General features: G+C 42.6%; 1 protein-coding gene across 2 annotated transcripts; it reads left to right on the top strand.

Moving 5' to 3' along the window:
- The first annotated feature begins 1402 nt into the window (after positions 1–1402).
- On the top strand, positions 1403–15076 carry CHRNA9 (cholinergic receptor nicotinic alpha 9 subunit). 2 transcript variants are annotated; one of them, XM_002928910.4, is made up of 5 exons: positions 1419–3142; positions 3408–3553; positions 4471–4625; positions 10642–11174; positions 14366–15076. In XM_002928910.4, the coding sequence occupies exons 1-5, from the start codon at positions 3079–3081 to the stop codon at positions 14902–14904; spliced, it is 1437 nt and encodes a 478-aa protein (XP_002928956.1). In that variant the 5' UTR covers positions 1419–3078; the 3' UTR covers positions 14905–15076. The 2 variants fall into 2 exon arrangements, 1 of the variants encoding a protein (XP_002928956.1); XR_004628895.1 differs by lacking the exons at positions 10642–11174; positions 14366–15076 and adding an exon at positions 10345–10632 and having other exon boundaries at positions 1403–3142; positions 3408–4017.
- Positions 15077–16815: the final 1739 nt, after the last annotated feature.

Here is a 16815-nt window from a genome sequence, read left to right as displayed (position 1 = left end):
GGTACGTGGATTTAAGGATTTGGTGATGTGTATCCAAGGTCGGCAAACAATGGCCGGCCATCTATTTTTGTAAGCAAAGCTTTATTGGAATGCAGCCGGCAAACAATGGCCGGCCATCTATTTTTGTAAGTAAAGCTTTATTGGAATGCAGCCGTGCTCATTCATTTACACCGTGCCCATGGCTGCTTTCACAGCCCGACTGCGAAGAAGAGGAGCTGCCGCAGAGACCATCTGGCCCGCAGAGCTGAAAATATTTACTATCTGGCCCTTTACCGAAAGAGCTTGCCAGCCTCTGTGATAGATTTAGGTCAACTAACGTTCACCAAGTGGATAAGAGGGTTAAAAAGGCTACTACAAAAAATGAGAAAGTAAACAAATCCACCGTGGATTGTCAATAATATTCACGTTGCAATAAAAAAGGACAACAAGAAAAGGGAAGGGCTGTTTTTTCCCACCTGTAGTACAGTGAGACTCCTCTAATTAGGTCTGTCAAGAAGTTGGGGGTGGGCGGACAAAGAAATGGATGGAAAGAAAGATGAGAGAAAGAGAGAGAGAGAGAGAGGGATTGTGGCTACAGGTTACATGCCTAACTGAAAAAAATGCTGGAGTTCATTTCACCCCTTTCATTATCGCGTATTTAGCCCTTTTTATGGCCAATCACGGTTCTTAGAGGGCAGGCACTATGATAATCGTCCCCATTTTATAGAAGAGGAGACTAAGGCACAGCGAGGTTCAGTAATCTGCCCAAAGTTACACAGCTAGTAGGTGGTGGGCAGGACTTGAATCCAAGCAGTTCGACTCCAGAGTATATTGTCTTAAACTCTACACAAAATTGTGTTTCTTAAATATGAAAACGTAGAAACAAACCTCAAAATGTTTGGAAAGCACTGTCGTGGTGAGTAACTCTTTGAGGAAGACTTGGCAGCCCAGCTGGCAGTCCTATAAATTCTGGGACCACTGTGCTACTGGTCTCTTCTTTATAGAGCTGGGAGCTGAATGATTGGGTATAAAGATAAGCAGGTCTCTGAGAAAACACCTAGGAGTTGTTTTTAGAATGAATTTTTAAACATAGTTTCTATCTCTGTTGCAATTCCCATTTTGTTCATGTGTTGTTCTCTTAGAATGAATTTGGGTGGAGTTCGCTTTTAGTCATTAGTATCTTTGCCCTAAAAGGCAGAATTGGCTCCTTGAAAGTACTGATTTCACTTAAAGCGTGTTAACATTGGTAGGTTAGCATCAACTGTTAACTATTAAAAAAAAAAATTGTAAGTGACCCCAACGAATGAACTGAGTTAGTTAAAAGCAATCAAAGATCACCAGGGACAGTTACCTTCCAAGCAGGGGCCGAAGTAGCAAGCACCAAGTGTTCCGGGCACCCATCACCAGGGGCTGCTCTGAATGTCATGAGCAATCAAAGAGACGTGGGTAGAGAGTCTCTAACCACGAGAAGGCACCACCCAGCGGCTCTCAGGTGCCATGGGGCTGAACGACAAGGAAGAGGGGCAGTGTTAGCGTGAGGAGCACACCGGGTTGGGGCAGGGAGCCTGGATTCTGTCCCTGGCCCAGCGCTGCTAGAGACAAGCCATTCACCTCCCCAGACTTCGGTGTCCTCGTGTGAAAACGCGGCGTTCAACTCAATTTCAGAAGGACCTTCGGCCTCTGAGACGCCAGAGCAGATGGTTTGGTGAAGGAGGGCTCAAGGGTTTGCAGCAGGAACTGTGTCATTTGCTGGTGAGTCAGACTGGGGGCATCGGGAAAATAATGTCTTCCCAATCAACACCAGGGCATAGGCAATTAGGAAACACACTTAGCTGACGGCTTGAGTGTCTGTTCCATTTGGAGGATAGATTCCTGAAGAGGGACAGGGTGACTCACCAGGCGGCTGTAACCTGATGAAATAGAAGTATCCAATTTCCTTGCTCTGATTCCAGGCAACCAAATGATCTTAATTTGGTTTTCCAAGGCAGTTTCCCCAGGCAAGAGGAGGGATAAGTTATGGCAATTGGAAATTGACATTCTTTTGTGGGAGCAAAATTAGATCACATGTTAGAAATGACTGTGAAATTAAATAAGGTGACATTCAAATGCAAAGAAACAGCATCCTTAGTAATATCACCATTAGTTATGAATCATTTTCGTGCTGATTTGGTTAACCTTTGAACCATGGTTTTTTTTTTTTTTTTGGAGGTAGTAAACCCTGGGTGACTTGGTGATTATAGACATTCTGGATCTGCAAAATCAGAGGAAAAATCACTAACGTTTACATGGTGCTTTTGCATGAAATATCCCAGTAGATCTGGGAGAGAGCGAATAATATATTCCTGGTCTCCAGCTCAGGAAGGCTCAGTATGATAGGGCTAGGAAGGGTTCAGGCTTGCAGTTAAACCTAGGTCTTGGACTCCAAATCTTACTCGCAGTGCTGCTGCTTCCAAAGGGAGTGAATACGCTTCTCCCATCCCCTCCCCCGAACTCACACACATTACCACTCGAGATCTGTGCCCGATCTTGAAGGAGCTGAAGCAGAAGGTAATCTGTTCTGGAGATCGTGGAATTGCTTCTCTTTCCCTCTTCAAATGCCACCTGAAGCACATTGATAGAGACCTTCCAGAGGATGCTCCGTGGCAGGGTCTGCTTGGCTTCCCTTAGTCCTTAGACTCAGGCTCCATCTGCTTGCTGCAGGTGTAGAAAGTGCCTATTTCCTTCTGCAGAGTCTCGGGGGGGTGGGGGGTGTTGGCCTCCTACCTGGCTTCCTCTGAAAGTTTGGTCTGGATGTTTCTGGGGAAGATGGCTAGGGACCCTCAGCTGGGACAGTTTCCCTGGATCAGCACTGCCTGACCTAGCCCACCCAGGCTCCTATATCTCTGTGGCCAGAGCTGGCAGTCTCGGATTACCAGAGGGGAGGGAGGGCGGGTCTGGATCTCAGGACCTCGGGCCCTAGGTGCACTGCCAGCCGGAGCTCTCCATCTGCTTTGGCAAGACTGTGGCAGAGTGCAATCTTTGTACCCAGACCCTTCCCATTCACAGAGGAAAGTGGAAGACTGCTGCACAGCCAAGAATATCTAGAGGCTCAGGAAAAAGATGAACTGGCCCCATTCCTGCATCTTCTTTTGCTGGATTTACTTTGCTGTCTCCAGACTGAGAGGTAAGAGGCTGATGGGTGTGTAACCATCTCAGCTCATTTGGGGCCACTTCTTTGGTGGGAGTGGGCCAACAAACAGAACCAATGCTCTAACTGCGAGGAAATGTTTGTGCCTCTTATTGACTAGCCAGAAAAATAACTCTCAGATACCCAAAGCTTGTCTCTAGCTGATGCTGGGTTGTGCCCAGTTCCAGTCCTCAGTTTGCTGTTCTTTGCCTTGAAATATGCATGAGATTAAATGTTGATCCAGGTCCTTCTTTTTGAGCAGCTGTAGAAACAGCAGATGGAAAATATGCTCAGAAGTTGTTTAATGACCTTTTTGAAGACTATTCCAATGCTCTCCGTCCAGTAGAAGATACAGATAAAGTCCTGAATGTCACCCTGCAGATTACACTTTCTCAGATTAAGGACATGGTGAGTAACATCAAGTGGTGACTCTTTGAAACAGTGCTTAGGCTGAAACGAACCACGCTTTCCAAAGAGGTGTCTTACCTGGAATTTGAGAGGAAATGAGAACAGACAGCAACATGTACATGCTGGTGGGGGAAGGGAATACCAAGGAAGGAAGCGTTCTACAAAAGTAATTTCACTAAATGTTACCTAATCCTGACCGTTAACAGCAACAATCTTGATCATCTAAACAGAGATGGTGTCACATATCACATGATTCCCCTTCTATGAAATGTCCGAAATAGGCAGAACCCTGGAGACAGAAAGCAGAATAGTGGTTGCCAGAGACCGTGGGAAGAACGGGGGAATAGTGGGTGATGGCTTGACGGTCATAAAGCTGACAAAAATGTTCTGGAATTGGATAATGGTGATGGTTGCACAGTTGATACTGCAAACCACTGAACCGTACGCTTAAACACGGCTAAAGGGTGAGTTTCATGTTTTACGAATTTTATTCCTGTTTTAAAAAAGAAAGGTGGTGTGTTAAGATGGCATATCTTCTTCGTGCTTATATGTGTTTAATTACACAAAGTTATGAAACTTGAAAGACTTTCCTCTGTACATTGTAGATATTTCCTGATTTTCTCATTCAAGTGAATCATCAGTGGGTCAATTTTCAGAGAAATTTGGGCTGTTGATCCACACAAAGATCTGATGGCTTAAATACCTGTCCACTTTTTTTTCAGAACACTAAATGAAGCAGGAAAAAAAAAATATGGTTTTGGCAGTCAGTCAAAGGGATAGACTAGAAAAGCTCTCCTTTATTTAATGAAAGATTTGTGCTCTTGGAATGTCTGTTGTGAAGAACAAGCATTCTAGGGATGGAAGGCATTTGGTTGAGGTGTCTCCTGAACAGAGTTATATCATGGTTACTCATACAGGATGAAAGAAACCAGATTCTGACCGCCTATTTATGGATCCGCCAAATCTGGCATGATGCCTATCTCACGTGGGATCGAGACCAGTATGATGGACTGGACTCCATCAGGATCCCCAGTGACCTGGTGTGGAGGCCTGATATTGTCCTATATAACAAGTAAGTACAAGTCAGTCGTTTCTCAGGAATGAACTTGTTGACTTAACAGAATTTAAACAGAATGAAAAGGAATTATTTTTTTAAGATTTCATTTATTTGACAGAGAGAGAGAGAGCACAAGCAGGGGGAACAGCAGAGGGAGAGATAGAAGCAGGCTCCTGGCTGAGCAGGGAGCCAGACCCAGGGCCTGATCCCAGGACCCCAGGACCCCAGGACCATGAACTGAGCCAAGGCAGACGCTCAACCGACTGGGCCACCCAGACTCCCCAGAAAAAGGAATGTTTAAAACATACTTGAAGTTAAGCACCAATTCATGTACCTAGTCCCCGGAATGATGATCATAAAATCTTACATAATAAAATAATAAGTCATAAAACTTAGAGCTATATTTGCTTTTGGGTGAGAGACTATATTGTGGGCTGTACTAGTTTACTAGGGCTGCAGTAACAAGCACTGCCAACTGGGGGGTTCAAATAGCAGAAATGTATTCTCTCCAGATCTGGAGGCTAGCTGTCCAAGGTTGGTTCCTTCTGCGGCTGTAAGGGAGAACGTGTTCCATGACTCTCCTCTGGCCTCTGGTGGTTGATGGCAGCCTTTGTTGTCCCTGGACTTGTAGAAGGATCACCTTGATCTCTGCCTTCCTCTTCACCTGGCTTTCTCCCCGTGTGTTATCTGTGCCCATTTTTTCCCTTTTATAAAAATGAAACTCATGTTGGATTAGGGGCCCACCCTACTCTGATATGACCTTGTCTTAATTAATTACATCTGCAATGACCCTATTCCAAATAAGGTTACATTCTGAGGGGGTGAGGATTTCAACATATAAATTTGGGGGGGGGACCTAATTCAACCCATAATAGTGGTGCTCCCTTCTCCAAGATCATGTATCAATGACGACGATACTACTAAGATGAAATCGGAATGGGCCAGCTAGCGGCTGGCCTATGGATTTTGAACACTGCAGTGGAAGAGGAACTAGATCATAAGATCATCAGTTGCCCTTTCTTGGTTTCAGAGCAAGGGGCTCTGAGTACAGGGGTAGAAGGTTTATGTTTCTCAAACTGTAAAGTGCACATGAATCCCCTGAGGAGCTGGTTAAAATGCAGATTCTGACCCAGTGCATCGGGGTAGAGTTTGATGTTCTGCATGTCTATACGCTTTAGAGGTTGGTGCCGCTGGTTCATGGACCGCACTTCAAGGAGGAACCACATTGCTCTGTCACGGTTCACGTTCGGTTGCTCCACATATTGTCAAAGGAGCTTCTCTCTTTTATTCAGGAACCCAAGCTCCTGTGGGTTGGGAATGGTTCCTCTTTGACTCGGGGTGAATGAGGGGCAGTTCAGGGGCACTCTCCTGAGAGCTCAGCCCTACGAGTGTCTCTTCGGGAAGAAACACTGGTGGGTTGCAGCCTGGATTTTAGCCTTGTTCCTTCCTCAGAGAGCTCACCCAAGGGTCATGACCTATTGAATCATGGCACTGATCCTGCTGACCGTCCTCCACTCTGGGTGGCCAGAGCGCCCTTCCGTATTCCTTTCCAAGCAAGACAACATCTCAAGGCTGGTGCTTTATTACTCTGGTTCACTTCCCCTTCTCTCTCTCACACACACACCACACACACACATGCACACACAGAAGGCAAGAGAATGAGCCATGTTGTCCATTAGCTCCTCTCACTCACAGGGTGCAGGTGATCAGAGAATATAGTTGACACAGATCACTAACAGCATTCTATCAGTTCTGACAGTTCTTCCTGGGAAAACAAACAGAATGCTGGTTCTCCTCTTCCTCCTGATTTGGTTGACTGAAGCCATGACTAACTCTTACTGACATGCTTCTTTGCAAGCTTGCATGGTCACCTAAGTTAAGCCTGCCCCAGACCCTGCTTATTCCAGAAACCTGTTGTGTGTTCATGAGCTCACATACACCTATTGTGGCTTTGGTAAATTCTGTCCCCTTTTCCCCCAGGTCATTGGCCTTGAGGTGTGTGAGTTCTGTTCCCTGTCCCTTTTACACACAGAATCTTTTCATCACACTGATTAATTAACTCTTTTCTATTCCTCTGGGTTGACTCTTTAGTCTTCTCTTCCCTCCTGTCTCAACTAGTTCTGTTTCAGATCCTTTATTCTGCTTTGCATTCTCCTTCTCAGTAATGTCAGATTTTCATTACTTAGAGGAAACTCTAAATGTGGCTATGGTTGGATGTCATTTGCATTCCTATACCTAGCTAAAATGAGACTAGAAGAGAATTATAGGATCAGGCAAAGAAGGGACCTCGGTCATAACAATTTCCCTGACCCTGGTCCTTCCAGCTGAATCCCTGGACCAGCAGACTCGTCTGATCCCAGATATAATATTCTCATTATTTCTCAGAAGCTGGCACTGAACCTTGTAGACCACAAAATGGGCTTTCTGAGTGGTGGTGGGGAGAGGAAAGAGGGCTATAAGGTAGTGATCCAGTCAGGTGTGATAAAGATAGTTTGGGCAGGAAGATGCTTCACATCTAGATTTGCCACTCATGCCTGAATCCATGGGGTTGGACGTGTTGGGGTGTGATCAGGCTGGTGATGGGTCCGGGAGCTACTTCATGTGAGGACCAGTTGAATTTGTTGATGCTTAGTTAGGAAGCCAGAAGTCCTTGGAAAGATTTGATGTTGTTGTTAGGCAATCAAAGAGAAAATAAGACAGAGAAAAAGAGAGAAATTATTCTAGAGGACAAAACCCAAGACAATGAAAAGTTAAAGGGAAGATAAATAATTTAAAAATAATCATAACGAATAACTTGAACAATCGATATTCCTAAGAGGTAGTGAGCTCTTTAGCAATATAGTTATTCAAGCAGACACTGGCTCTGTTACCGAATCAGTAAAGGAATAAATATATCGGGGCTCAAAGTTCTGGTGAGGTTGTTTGGCCAATGTAATGGTTAGCCCAAGAGGCTGCAAGGATTCATGACATTGGATTGAGTAGAGACTGGGTTATAGAAGTTCTGAATGTGCATTTATTATGAGAGGGTTCTAATGGTTAGGTTTTCATGGGTCATCTTAACACTTGGATTTTAGAACTAGTGAGGAATTGAGTACCGTATCATATTCAGAAAGATTTGTCTAGAATTTAGCATTAGGGTTTGCTTAAGTCATCTAGTGGTTGAGAAAATGGCAGACTTGTTAGTTGAGATTGGATGTAAAGGAGGGGCAGGAGAACAGGTTTGAAGAAGATGATGAGTTTGCTCTGGGATCTGTTCGGTCTGGAAGACCAAAGGAACATCCACATGGATGTGGACCAATGAAGGGACTGAAAAGGCAATACTCAAGCCTGGAAAGAAGGTCGGGAAAGAGATATCAAAAGCCCTGTGAGTCCTTATAGAACTACTCAGGAAGGAGAGAAAATGGCTGCAGATAAAGTTGGTGAAACTCTTCACTGCACGCATTTTCAGAAGACACTTAAAAGAAATGGTTAAAGGGGTAGAAGGAGAAATGAGAGAGAGTTGTGTCGTAGAAACCATGGGAAGAAAGGATGTCTAGGAACAACCTACAGTGTGAAGTGCTTGGGAAGAGTTGAACAGGATAGGGACTTAGAACAGGTTTTTAGATTTGTGTGTTTGCAAATCATGAATGCCCTTTGAAAAAGCACATGTTGGGAAGAAGCCAAATTGCAAGAATTAAAAGCAAAATGGGGAAATGACAGCAGCGTGTATCACTTCCAATGTGTGGAAAGAGGCGGGACGTGGGAAGTACCTGAGAAGAAGGGAAGTTGGTAGGAGATATTGGGGAACAGCAGCATTAGGAAGGGTCTAGATGAGCCAGAGAGAATAAGAGGAACCAAGAAATGCAAAATCCTGAAGGAGACATGGGAGGAAAGGAATCATGTACCAGAAGGGAAGTTAGCCTTGGAAAGAAAGAGGGGGACTTCTTTTTAATATGGAATTGTCCAAATAGATTGTCTCTGATCCTGAGATCTCTCCTCTTAGACCAAGGAATATAGGATGGGTGAGTGATATTCTCAGTTCATCTTAGTGCTCACTTCTCATACAGCTAACTATATACATTTCTCATCATTACAGAGGTTAGGTTCAGGGATTTTCAAAAAACTTCATCTTGTTAACTTCACAAAGACCCATATTAAAGATCCTTCTCTTTAAACTGTCATTAAAGATCCTCATTAAAAACTGAGCACCACACATTAACTGTAATGGTCTGATTTGGTCCACTTCAAGCAGACCATTTCAGTTAATGTTGTGGCACCCAATTTTTAATAAGTGGGAAAAAATAATTTAAAGACATGCCAGCTCTTTGATCCAGCACATCTTCTTCTGGCAATTTAATCTAAAGAAAGAGTCAGGGGAAAAATGCAAAAATTCAACTACAGCATTGCTCGTCAATGCAAAACCTGGAAACAGCGGTGTTGAACATCGATGGATTGGTTAAATAAGTATGGCATATCTATATAATGGAATATAAAGGAAAACTATCAGCCATGAAAACAATGTTGCAGGAGAATATGGTTGAATAACCACATTTTAAATTTTATATCATCCTCTTTTTGGGTAAATTAACTTTTTTATTTCAGGATAATTTTAGATTTCTAGGAAAGTTGCAAAGGTGGTACAGAGTGTTCCCATATACCCTTCACATAGCTTCCCCTAATGTTACATCTAGTGTTACATCAAAATGACATAGTACATTTGTCAAACCTAATACAATGTTTTTAATTAAACTATAGACTATTTGTATTTCATTAGTTTTTCCACTACTGTACTTTCTCTGTTTCAGAATCCAATCCAGGATACACATTATATTTAGCCATAATACATTTTGTTGGGAAAAAATAATAAATAAGACTGGAAAATATGCATTAAATGCTAATAAAAACTTATCAGTTAGGGCTGTAAGCATTGGAAACTGACTTTGGCTACCTTCTGAAAAAAGGACTTTGTTGGAAGTGTATGGTACAGCTACCGGAATTAAAGAAAAAAAAATCAATGACCAGTTCTTAGAAAGGACAGACTGGGTAGACTGGGATTGCTCTACAGTTTGAGACAGCAGGGACTACTGAGTTGGTTTATCTACTTGTTTTATAAGGAGGCATCACCAGGGTGACCGTTTCTGGTCTTTGGGTCACTCTGCTTAAGATCTAAACTCCAGGGAGAGTGAATCTGTTGGATCTAGCTTGGGTCACATGGCCAGCCCCTGGCCAGGGGAGGCTGGGGCACCTTGATCAACATTTCATCTGCCTTGCAATGATGGTGGAGAAAGTCAGTCTCTAAAGGAAAATAGAAATTCTGTACCCAGGCATAAATGTTGATAAAGCAAAGAGAAGATATATCTAGAATAAATTAATATCTCTTGGATTATGGGTCAACGAATTTTTAAAAAAGATTTTATTTATTACTTGAGAGAGAGAGTGAGCAGCAGGGAAAGGGAGAGAGAATCTGAAGCAGACTCCTCACTGAGTGCAGAGCCCGACATGGGGCTCGATCTCATTCATAACTGGGAGATCGGGACCTGAGCTGAAACCAAGAATCGGACGCTTAACTGACTGAGCCCCCCAAGCACCCCTGGGTAAATGAATTTTTGTCTGCATTTTTCAAATAAACATGTATATAACTCTTCTAATAGCAACAAAAGTCTCTTTTAATATTCTTGTGCCCAAAGTTAACAAAATCAGGTAAGCAGAGCCTCCCTGTTAGATTTTAGCCTCAACATATTTACTTTTTATCTAGATGTTTGAATCATTATACCTGGACTAAGAGAGGGGCTTTGGAAACGAAGAGGAAGGAACATAGAGCAGAGATGTTTTAAAGGAAGAATCCAAGAGAATTTGGCCCTGAGTAGTTACAGGAGATGAAGGAGAGGGGCAAATGGGAGCTGATTCCAACTTTCAGCCAGGATGATAGGGAGAATGATGATCCATTGCCAGAGACACTGAAAGGATGGGCACAGGTCGGTGAGCTGTCTGGAGGAAGGAAGTTGATGAGTTGCCTCGACAAGCGCTTTCGTTTTCCTCCTCTGACCTCCAGGGCTGATGATGAATCTTCTGAGCCTGTGAACACCAATGTGGTCCTGCGGTATGATGGGCTGATCACCTGGGATGCACCAGCCATCACCAAGAGCTCCTGTGTTGTGGATGTCACCTATTTCCCTTTTGATAACCAGCAGTGCAACCTGACCTTTGGTTCCTGGACCTACAATGGCAACCAGGTGGACATATTCAATGCCCTAGACAGTGGAGACCTCTCTGACTTCATCGAAGATGTGGAGTGGGAGGTCCATGGTATGCCTGCTGTGAAGAATGTGATCTCCTATGGGTGCTGCTCTGAGCCTTACCCGGATGTGACATTCACTCTCCTCCTGAAGAGGAGGTCCTCCTTCTACATTGTCAACCTCCTCATCCCTTGCGTCCTCATATCTTTTCTGGCTCCCTTGAGTTTTTATCTCCCAGCAGCCTCTGGGGAAAAGGTCTCCTTGGGAGTGACCATCCTTTTGGCCATGACTGTATTTCAGCTCATGGTGGCAGAGATCATGCCGGCCTCAGAAAATGTCCCTCTAATTGGTGAGTGCAAGTGTCTTACACTTTGAGCCTAGCTTTGCAGTGAGTAGGATTGTATCTGTTCCTTTAAACTCATAACCATTAGGTCAACTTCAGACTCAACACAGGCTGTCACATACTTCATTTAGTGTCTTCAGTTGGCATCTTTGAATACAGAGATGGCTATTTTCCAAAACTGGTCTTATGATCTCTGGGTTTACACAAAAGAGGAAGGAGAGTCAATATAGTTTAGAGCAGTGATTCTCAAACAGTGATCCTTGGACTCACTGCGCAGCATCGTTTTTGAAATGCAGATTCTCAAGGCCCATCCCAGACCTGCTGAGTTAGAAACTCTGGGGCGAGTCCTGGCAATCTGTGTTAACAAGACTTCTGGGTGATTTTGATGCACTTTCTTTTGCACTGGCTTAGAAGTTATGGTCCTGATTTTGAAGTTAAAGAAATCTGCCTTTGAACTCTGATTTCACCGCTCATTTCTTAACGATTGATCTTAGGCAAGTTACTTAGTCTTGTAGTTTCTACCTCATCACCTGGAAAGTGTGTGTAATTGCTACTCATTGTGTGATTGTTTAGTGCAGAAGCTGGCATATGGTAAGTATGAAGTAAGTAGTGACTGTTATCTTTTCACAGCACATGGGATCTCTTCTTGGGAAAGAGCAGCAAACAGGATAGAAATGGTTGACTGGATTTTTCAGCCCATCATCTACCCTTAATAGAATAATCTTTAACCTTTATTGGATATAGTAGATGTGGGAGATCTTGTTAAAATGCAGGTCCCTACACCCAAAGATTGTGAGTTAGCAATCTTGGCAAGAGTTGGGAATCTGAGGTGATTCTAGGATGGACCATATTTTCAAAAGTCTGCACTAATAAAACATTTTGTAAAGGGTAGGCTTAGAGACAGAGACGATGACTCCTGCCTCCCCTTCCTTTCCCTACCTCATTTTTTTTAGGATCTTATTTATTTATTTTTGAGACAGAGAGCACAAGGGGGCAGAGGGGTAGAAGAGGAGGGAGAAACAGACTCCCCTCTGAGCAGGGAACCCTGACACGGGGCTTGATCCCAGGACTCTGGGGTCATGACCTGAGCTGAAGGCAGAGGCTTAATGGACTGAGCCCCCCAGCTGCCCCTCCCTATCTCATTTTGAGGCGTCTCCTAATACCTTCCGTACCTGCCCCGTGCCACCAAGGACCTACTCAGCTCCAACACCTCTGCCTCCACGACTTGCTCTTGTAACAGATGCTTCCCAGAAGCAGAAGCTGGACCTGATTTCTAGTTCCTTAAAGTAAACAATGAGGAGGAATTTCAGAATGCGCAGAGACTTAGACACCAGTATGAAAGGGATACTGTACTGCCCTTTTATCCTCAACTGAATCCAGCAGGACTTGATACTCAGACATTACTACATTGGTTTCCTTGTTTGGAGATTTCTTCCTTGTTATGTCTCTCAAAGCAAAAAAACACAGACACACCAACACATGGACCCAAATACACACAGACACGCATTTTTGAGAAATAGGCACAGGAAGTTCTCTCCAGCTCCCCCCCCCACTAATAAAGAGAAAGAGGTGTATCGGCATTTTGACGACCTCTCCTGAGACAGAAATGATTGACAGTGATGACCTGTAATTATAATCCTGTTTGAGGCAAAACAATGGGCAGATCTCTCTCCTTTAGGAGTGACATTCAACAGCAAGCTGGCTAAAGTTCTAAAGAGAGCTGTCTTGGGACAAGTCTCAGGAATTTTGCAAACATTACTTATTCTGTTTCTGTGATAATTTAAATATATATTTTTAGAAAAGGGGCGCACAGAGCATATCTATTAACAATAACAATTTGTTATTTGCAGCACCTATGAAATGCACTTCCAATCTTATAGAAATGTGCTTTAGTGTTCTGGGTAAGCATAGCATTTGGTCTAACCTTCTGACCCACAGTCTTTACCATATTAAGAAAGATCCCATTTATTCTTAGTTTACTTTGAGCTTTTAAAAAATAATAAGAGGATGACCAACATTATCAAATGCATTGTTTTCAGCTGTTAAGATTATCATCTGGGCTTTCTCTTTTACTTCAGTAATGTAGTGAATGAGGTTTTCTGATGTTGAGTTAAACCCTCTTTTATTGTGATGAATTATCATTCTATTGGATTTAGTTAGCTAATACTTTTTATAGGACTTTCTCAAACATGCCTATAAGTAAAATGGCCCTAATACTTCCTTTCTTGTTACTTTTGGAATAAAGGCTAAATTGACTTCATAAGGTAAGCTAGGCTGTTTTCTCTTTTTCTACTTCTGGAACAACTTGACTTGCATGGTATGAGTTATCTACCTTTTAAAAGTTTGGTAAAACTCACCTATAAAACCAACTCTGGAGATTTTCTATTCCAATGTTCTTTTTTCTTACACCAAATTTGATGTCTTATGTATTTTTAGAAATTTCATCTAGGTTTTCAAATATATTACCATACAGTAAATATTATTTTATTGTATTCTAAATCTCTATTGTTATTTCTTTTTTTACATTGTCCCTACCTCTCTACCCCACCCCCACCTTGCCTCTATTCTGTGAGTGCTTTGTCAAAGGTTTATCAATCTTATTCTTTTTTTCAAATAGCTTTTGCTTTTGTTCATCTTTTTGGGTTTTTTTCTGTATTTTATAACTTTGTACCCTTATCTCTATTATTTCTTTCCTTAATTTTCCTTTTTCATGAATATTGCTTTATGCAATCATACATTGAAGACTAATAGTGACACAGTGTCTCCTTCCTTAACCAATAATAATGAGGTCTGAAGACAATTCTGAGAGTTGCCCAAGATTATTATTTGTTGGAAGTGGAATTTTTTCATATCGTGATCTCAGCGAACATTTAGAAACCTTTAACTCAGTGAAGAGTCAGTGCTGAGAACTTTACATATACCATCTCAATTAAACCTCACCCTATTCCCATGAATTAGATCCGATTATTATACTTATTTTACAGAGAAGGAAGCTGAGGCTTAGCAGGATGATATAACTTGCTCCAGGTCACAAGTCTAGTGAGTGACAGAGCTGGGATCTGAATCTAGAAAGTTTGATTCAGAAGCTTATACTGGTAACCATTAGTGCATACAGCTTCCCTAGAAAAGGTGTTTGTGTATTTTTGAGCCAAACATGAGGACAATTTTAAGCTAACTTGGTTGTGGTTATTTTCCAGGCAAATACTATATAGCCACAATGGCCTTGATCACAGCCTCCACCGCCTTGACCATTATGGTGATGAACATCCACTTCTGTGGGGCTGAGGCCCGGCCGGTGCCACACTGGGCCAGGGTCGTCATCCTGAAATACATGTCCAGGGTCTTGTGTGTCTATGATGTGGGTGAGAGCTGCCTTAGCCCCCGCCACGACAGGGAGCGAACCCACCTCACAAAGGTTTATGGCAAACTTCCAGAGCCAAATCTGAAGACAGACAGAAACAAAGGCCTTTCCGGAAAGGAAATAAACAAACTGGTAAAGAATGACCTGGGGTGCCATGGTGAGAACCCACAGGATGCTGACAGCTACTGTGCGCGGTACGAGGTGCTGACGAGGAATATCGAGTACATTGCCAAGTGCCTCAAAGACCACAAGGCCACCAATTCCAAGGGGAGCGAGTGGAAGAAGGTTGCAAAAGTCATAGACCGATTCTTCATGTGGGTTTTTTTCATCATGGTGTTCGTGATGACTGTTTTGATCATCGCAAGAGCAGATTAGTGCGCATTTGGCATGTGGAGACAAATCAGTAAAATTCCCTGTGACCCACTCTAATATTTTTCCAAGTCAGATTTACACACACACACACACTCACATGCATGCAAATACATATATATAATTTATATAAATAAATATATGTCTAAAAGTTAGGGGTTATGTTGTGTTTTCTTTCTTTCTTTCTTTCCTTCCTTCCTTTCTTTCTTTCTCTTTCTTTTTTCTTTCTTTCTTTCCTTCTTTCTTTCTCTTTCTTTCTTTCTTTCTTTCTTTCTTTCTTTCTTTCTTTCTTTTTTTTCTTTCTTTCTTTCTTTTCTTTTAAGTAGGCTCTACACCCAGCATGGAGCCCAGTGCTGGCCTGAACTCACGATCCCAAGATCAAGACTGGAGTTGAGATCAAGAGTTGGCCATCCAACCGAATGAGCCACCCAGGCATCCCTGTTGTGTTTACTTTTTATTTTTAATTTCAAATCAATATTATAGCTACCTGTTAAGTTCAGCAGAAAAAACAAGAGGTCCAAAATTTCAAGGGTAGGAAGATGAAGGAAATAAAAAAGGATCCTTTTTATAGCCTCTAGATCACACAATTATTTTCCCCTTTAACAGGGCAGATAACACAGTACCTTACATTACTGTTAAAAATTTAAAGCAAAAACAAAAGCTCATTTTCCCCTTAGCCCCTATTTTTAAAAAGATTTTATTTATTCATTTGAAAAAGAGAGAGCGTTCAAATGGGGGGGGCAGAGGGAAAGACTCTGAAGGAGATTCTCTGCTGAGCACGAGCCCCATCTCACAACCCTAAGATCACAACCTGAGCTGAAACCTAGTTGGTTGCTTAACTGACTGAGCCACCCAGGTGGTGCACCCCCTATCCCACCACTTAGCCCCTATTAAAACATGCTTTTAAAAAATGAATCATGGATTCCTTAGTGTGATTTAAGTTGCAATGTTACCTTTCTCAGGACTGGTGCATTTCAGTCATTTCTCAAATAATGGAATAAAAAGTTTTGTCCCATATAAAGAAAGTCTAAGAATCAGCAACTTAATGGGTAAGAGAACTTTCTTCATGATGATGATGTCATATATAGTGGTTATATTTTATATAAACCCTAAAGATGGAGTTGTTCCTGCATGTAGTCTTTGACTCGAACAAGATAATCAGGAAACTGGGCTCATTCATTTGTTCATTCAATTATTCACCAAGCATTTATTGGGTTTGTCCTACATAAGATAAAGCTACGTGATTCACATTGGCATTGGGTGTCATAACAAATCTTGTACACAAGTCTGATCCTTTTTGGCTTCCCAATAATTCTGTGAGCCAGCCAGGCAGGTACCTCTAGTCCTTTTTCTCAGAGAAGGAAACTGTGTCAGAAGAAGGTGGATGGGGGCGCCTGGATGGCTCAGTCGTAAAGTGTCTGCCTTCAGCTCAGGACATGATCCCGGTGTTCTGGGATCGAGTCCCACATCACGCCCTTCTACTGGGAGCCTGCCTCTTCCTCTCCCACTCCCCCTGCTTGTGTTCCCGCTCTCGCTGGCTGTCTCTCTCTCTGTCAAGTAAATAAATAAAATCTTAAAAAAAAAAAAAAGGATGGTCCATGCATCCTTTAAAAAAAAAAGAAGAAGAAGGTGGATGGAAGTGACCTACCTCCTCAACAGTCAATGAGGAGGTAAGTGGAGCTGGGATTCAGACCCTCATCACTGTGGCTCTGAGTTTGGGCCAGGTCTGCTAAAGTCACTGCTTTTGAGCATGATAGATCATGATTTAGGACAAGAGAGACTGAGGGATTCTCATTCTTAATTCTGAATTTCTGCCCTAAATTACTTCCTGCGCTTCTCCACTTTTTTCCTACTTCCAATCAAAGTGTCATCAAATTCCTCCCACTTCCACCTTGATGACAATTGTCCAAGTACTGA

The sequence above is a fragment of the Ailuropoda melanoleuca genome, chromosome 11, assembly GCF_002007445.2.
Source record: "Ailuropoda melanoleuca isolate Jingjing chromosome 11, ASM200744v2, whole genome shotgun sequence".
NCBI lineage: Eukaryota > Metazoa > Chordata > Mammalia > Carnivora > Ursidae > Ailuropoda > Ailuropoda melanoleuca.
The sequence above is the reverse complement of the archived record's forward strand: the minus strand, read 5'-3'. Positions and strand labels throughout refer to the sequence as shown.

Coding starts and splice junctions, on each gene's coding strand:
- CHRNA9 (XM_002928910.4), top strand. CDS start 3,079: ATGAACTGGCCCCATTCCTGCATCTTCTTTTGCTGGATTTACTTTGCT. Junction 3,143..3,407: donor TGCTGTCTCCAGACTGAGAG/GTAAGAGGCTGA, acceptor CTTTTTGAGCAG/CTGTAGAAACAGCAGATGGA. Junction 4,626..10,641: donor GATATTGTCCTATATAACAA/GTAAGTACAAGT, acceptor TCTGACCTCCAG/GGCTGATGATGAATCTTCTG.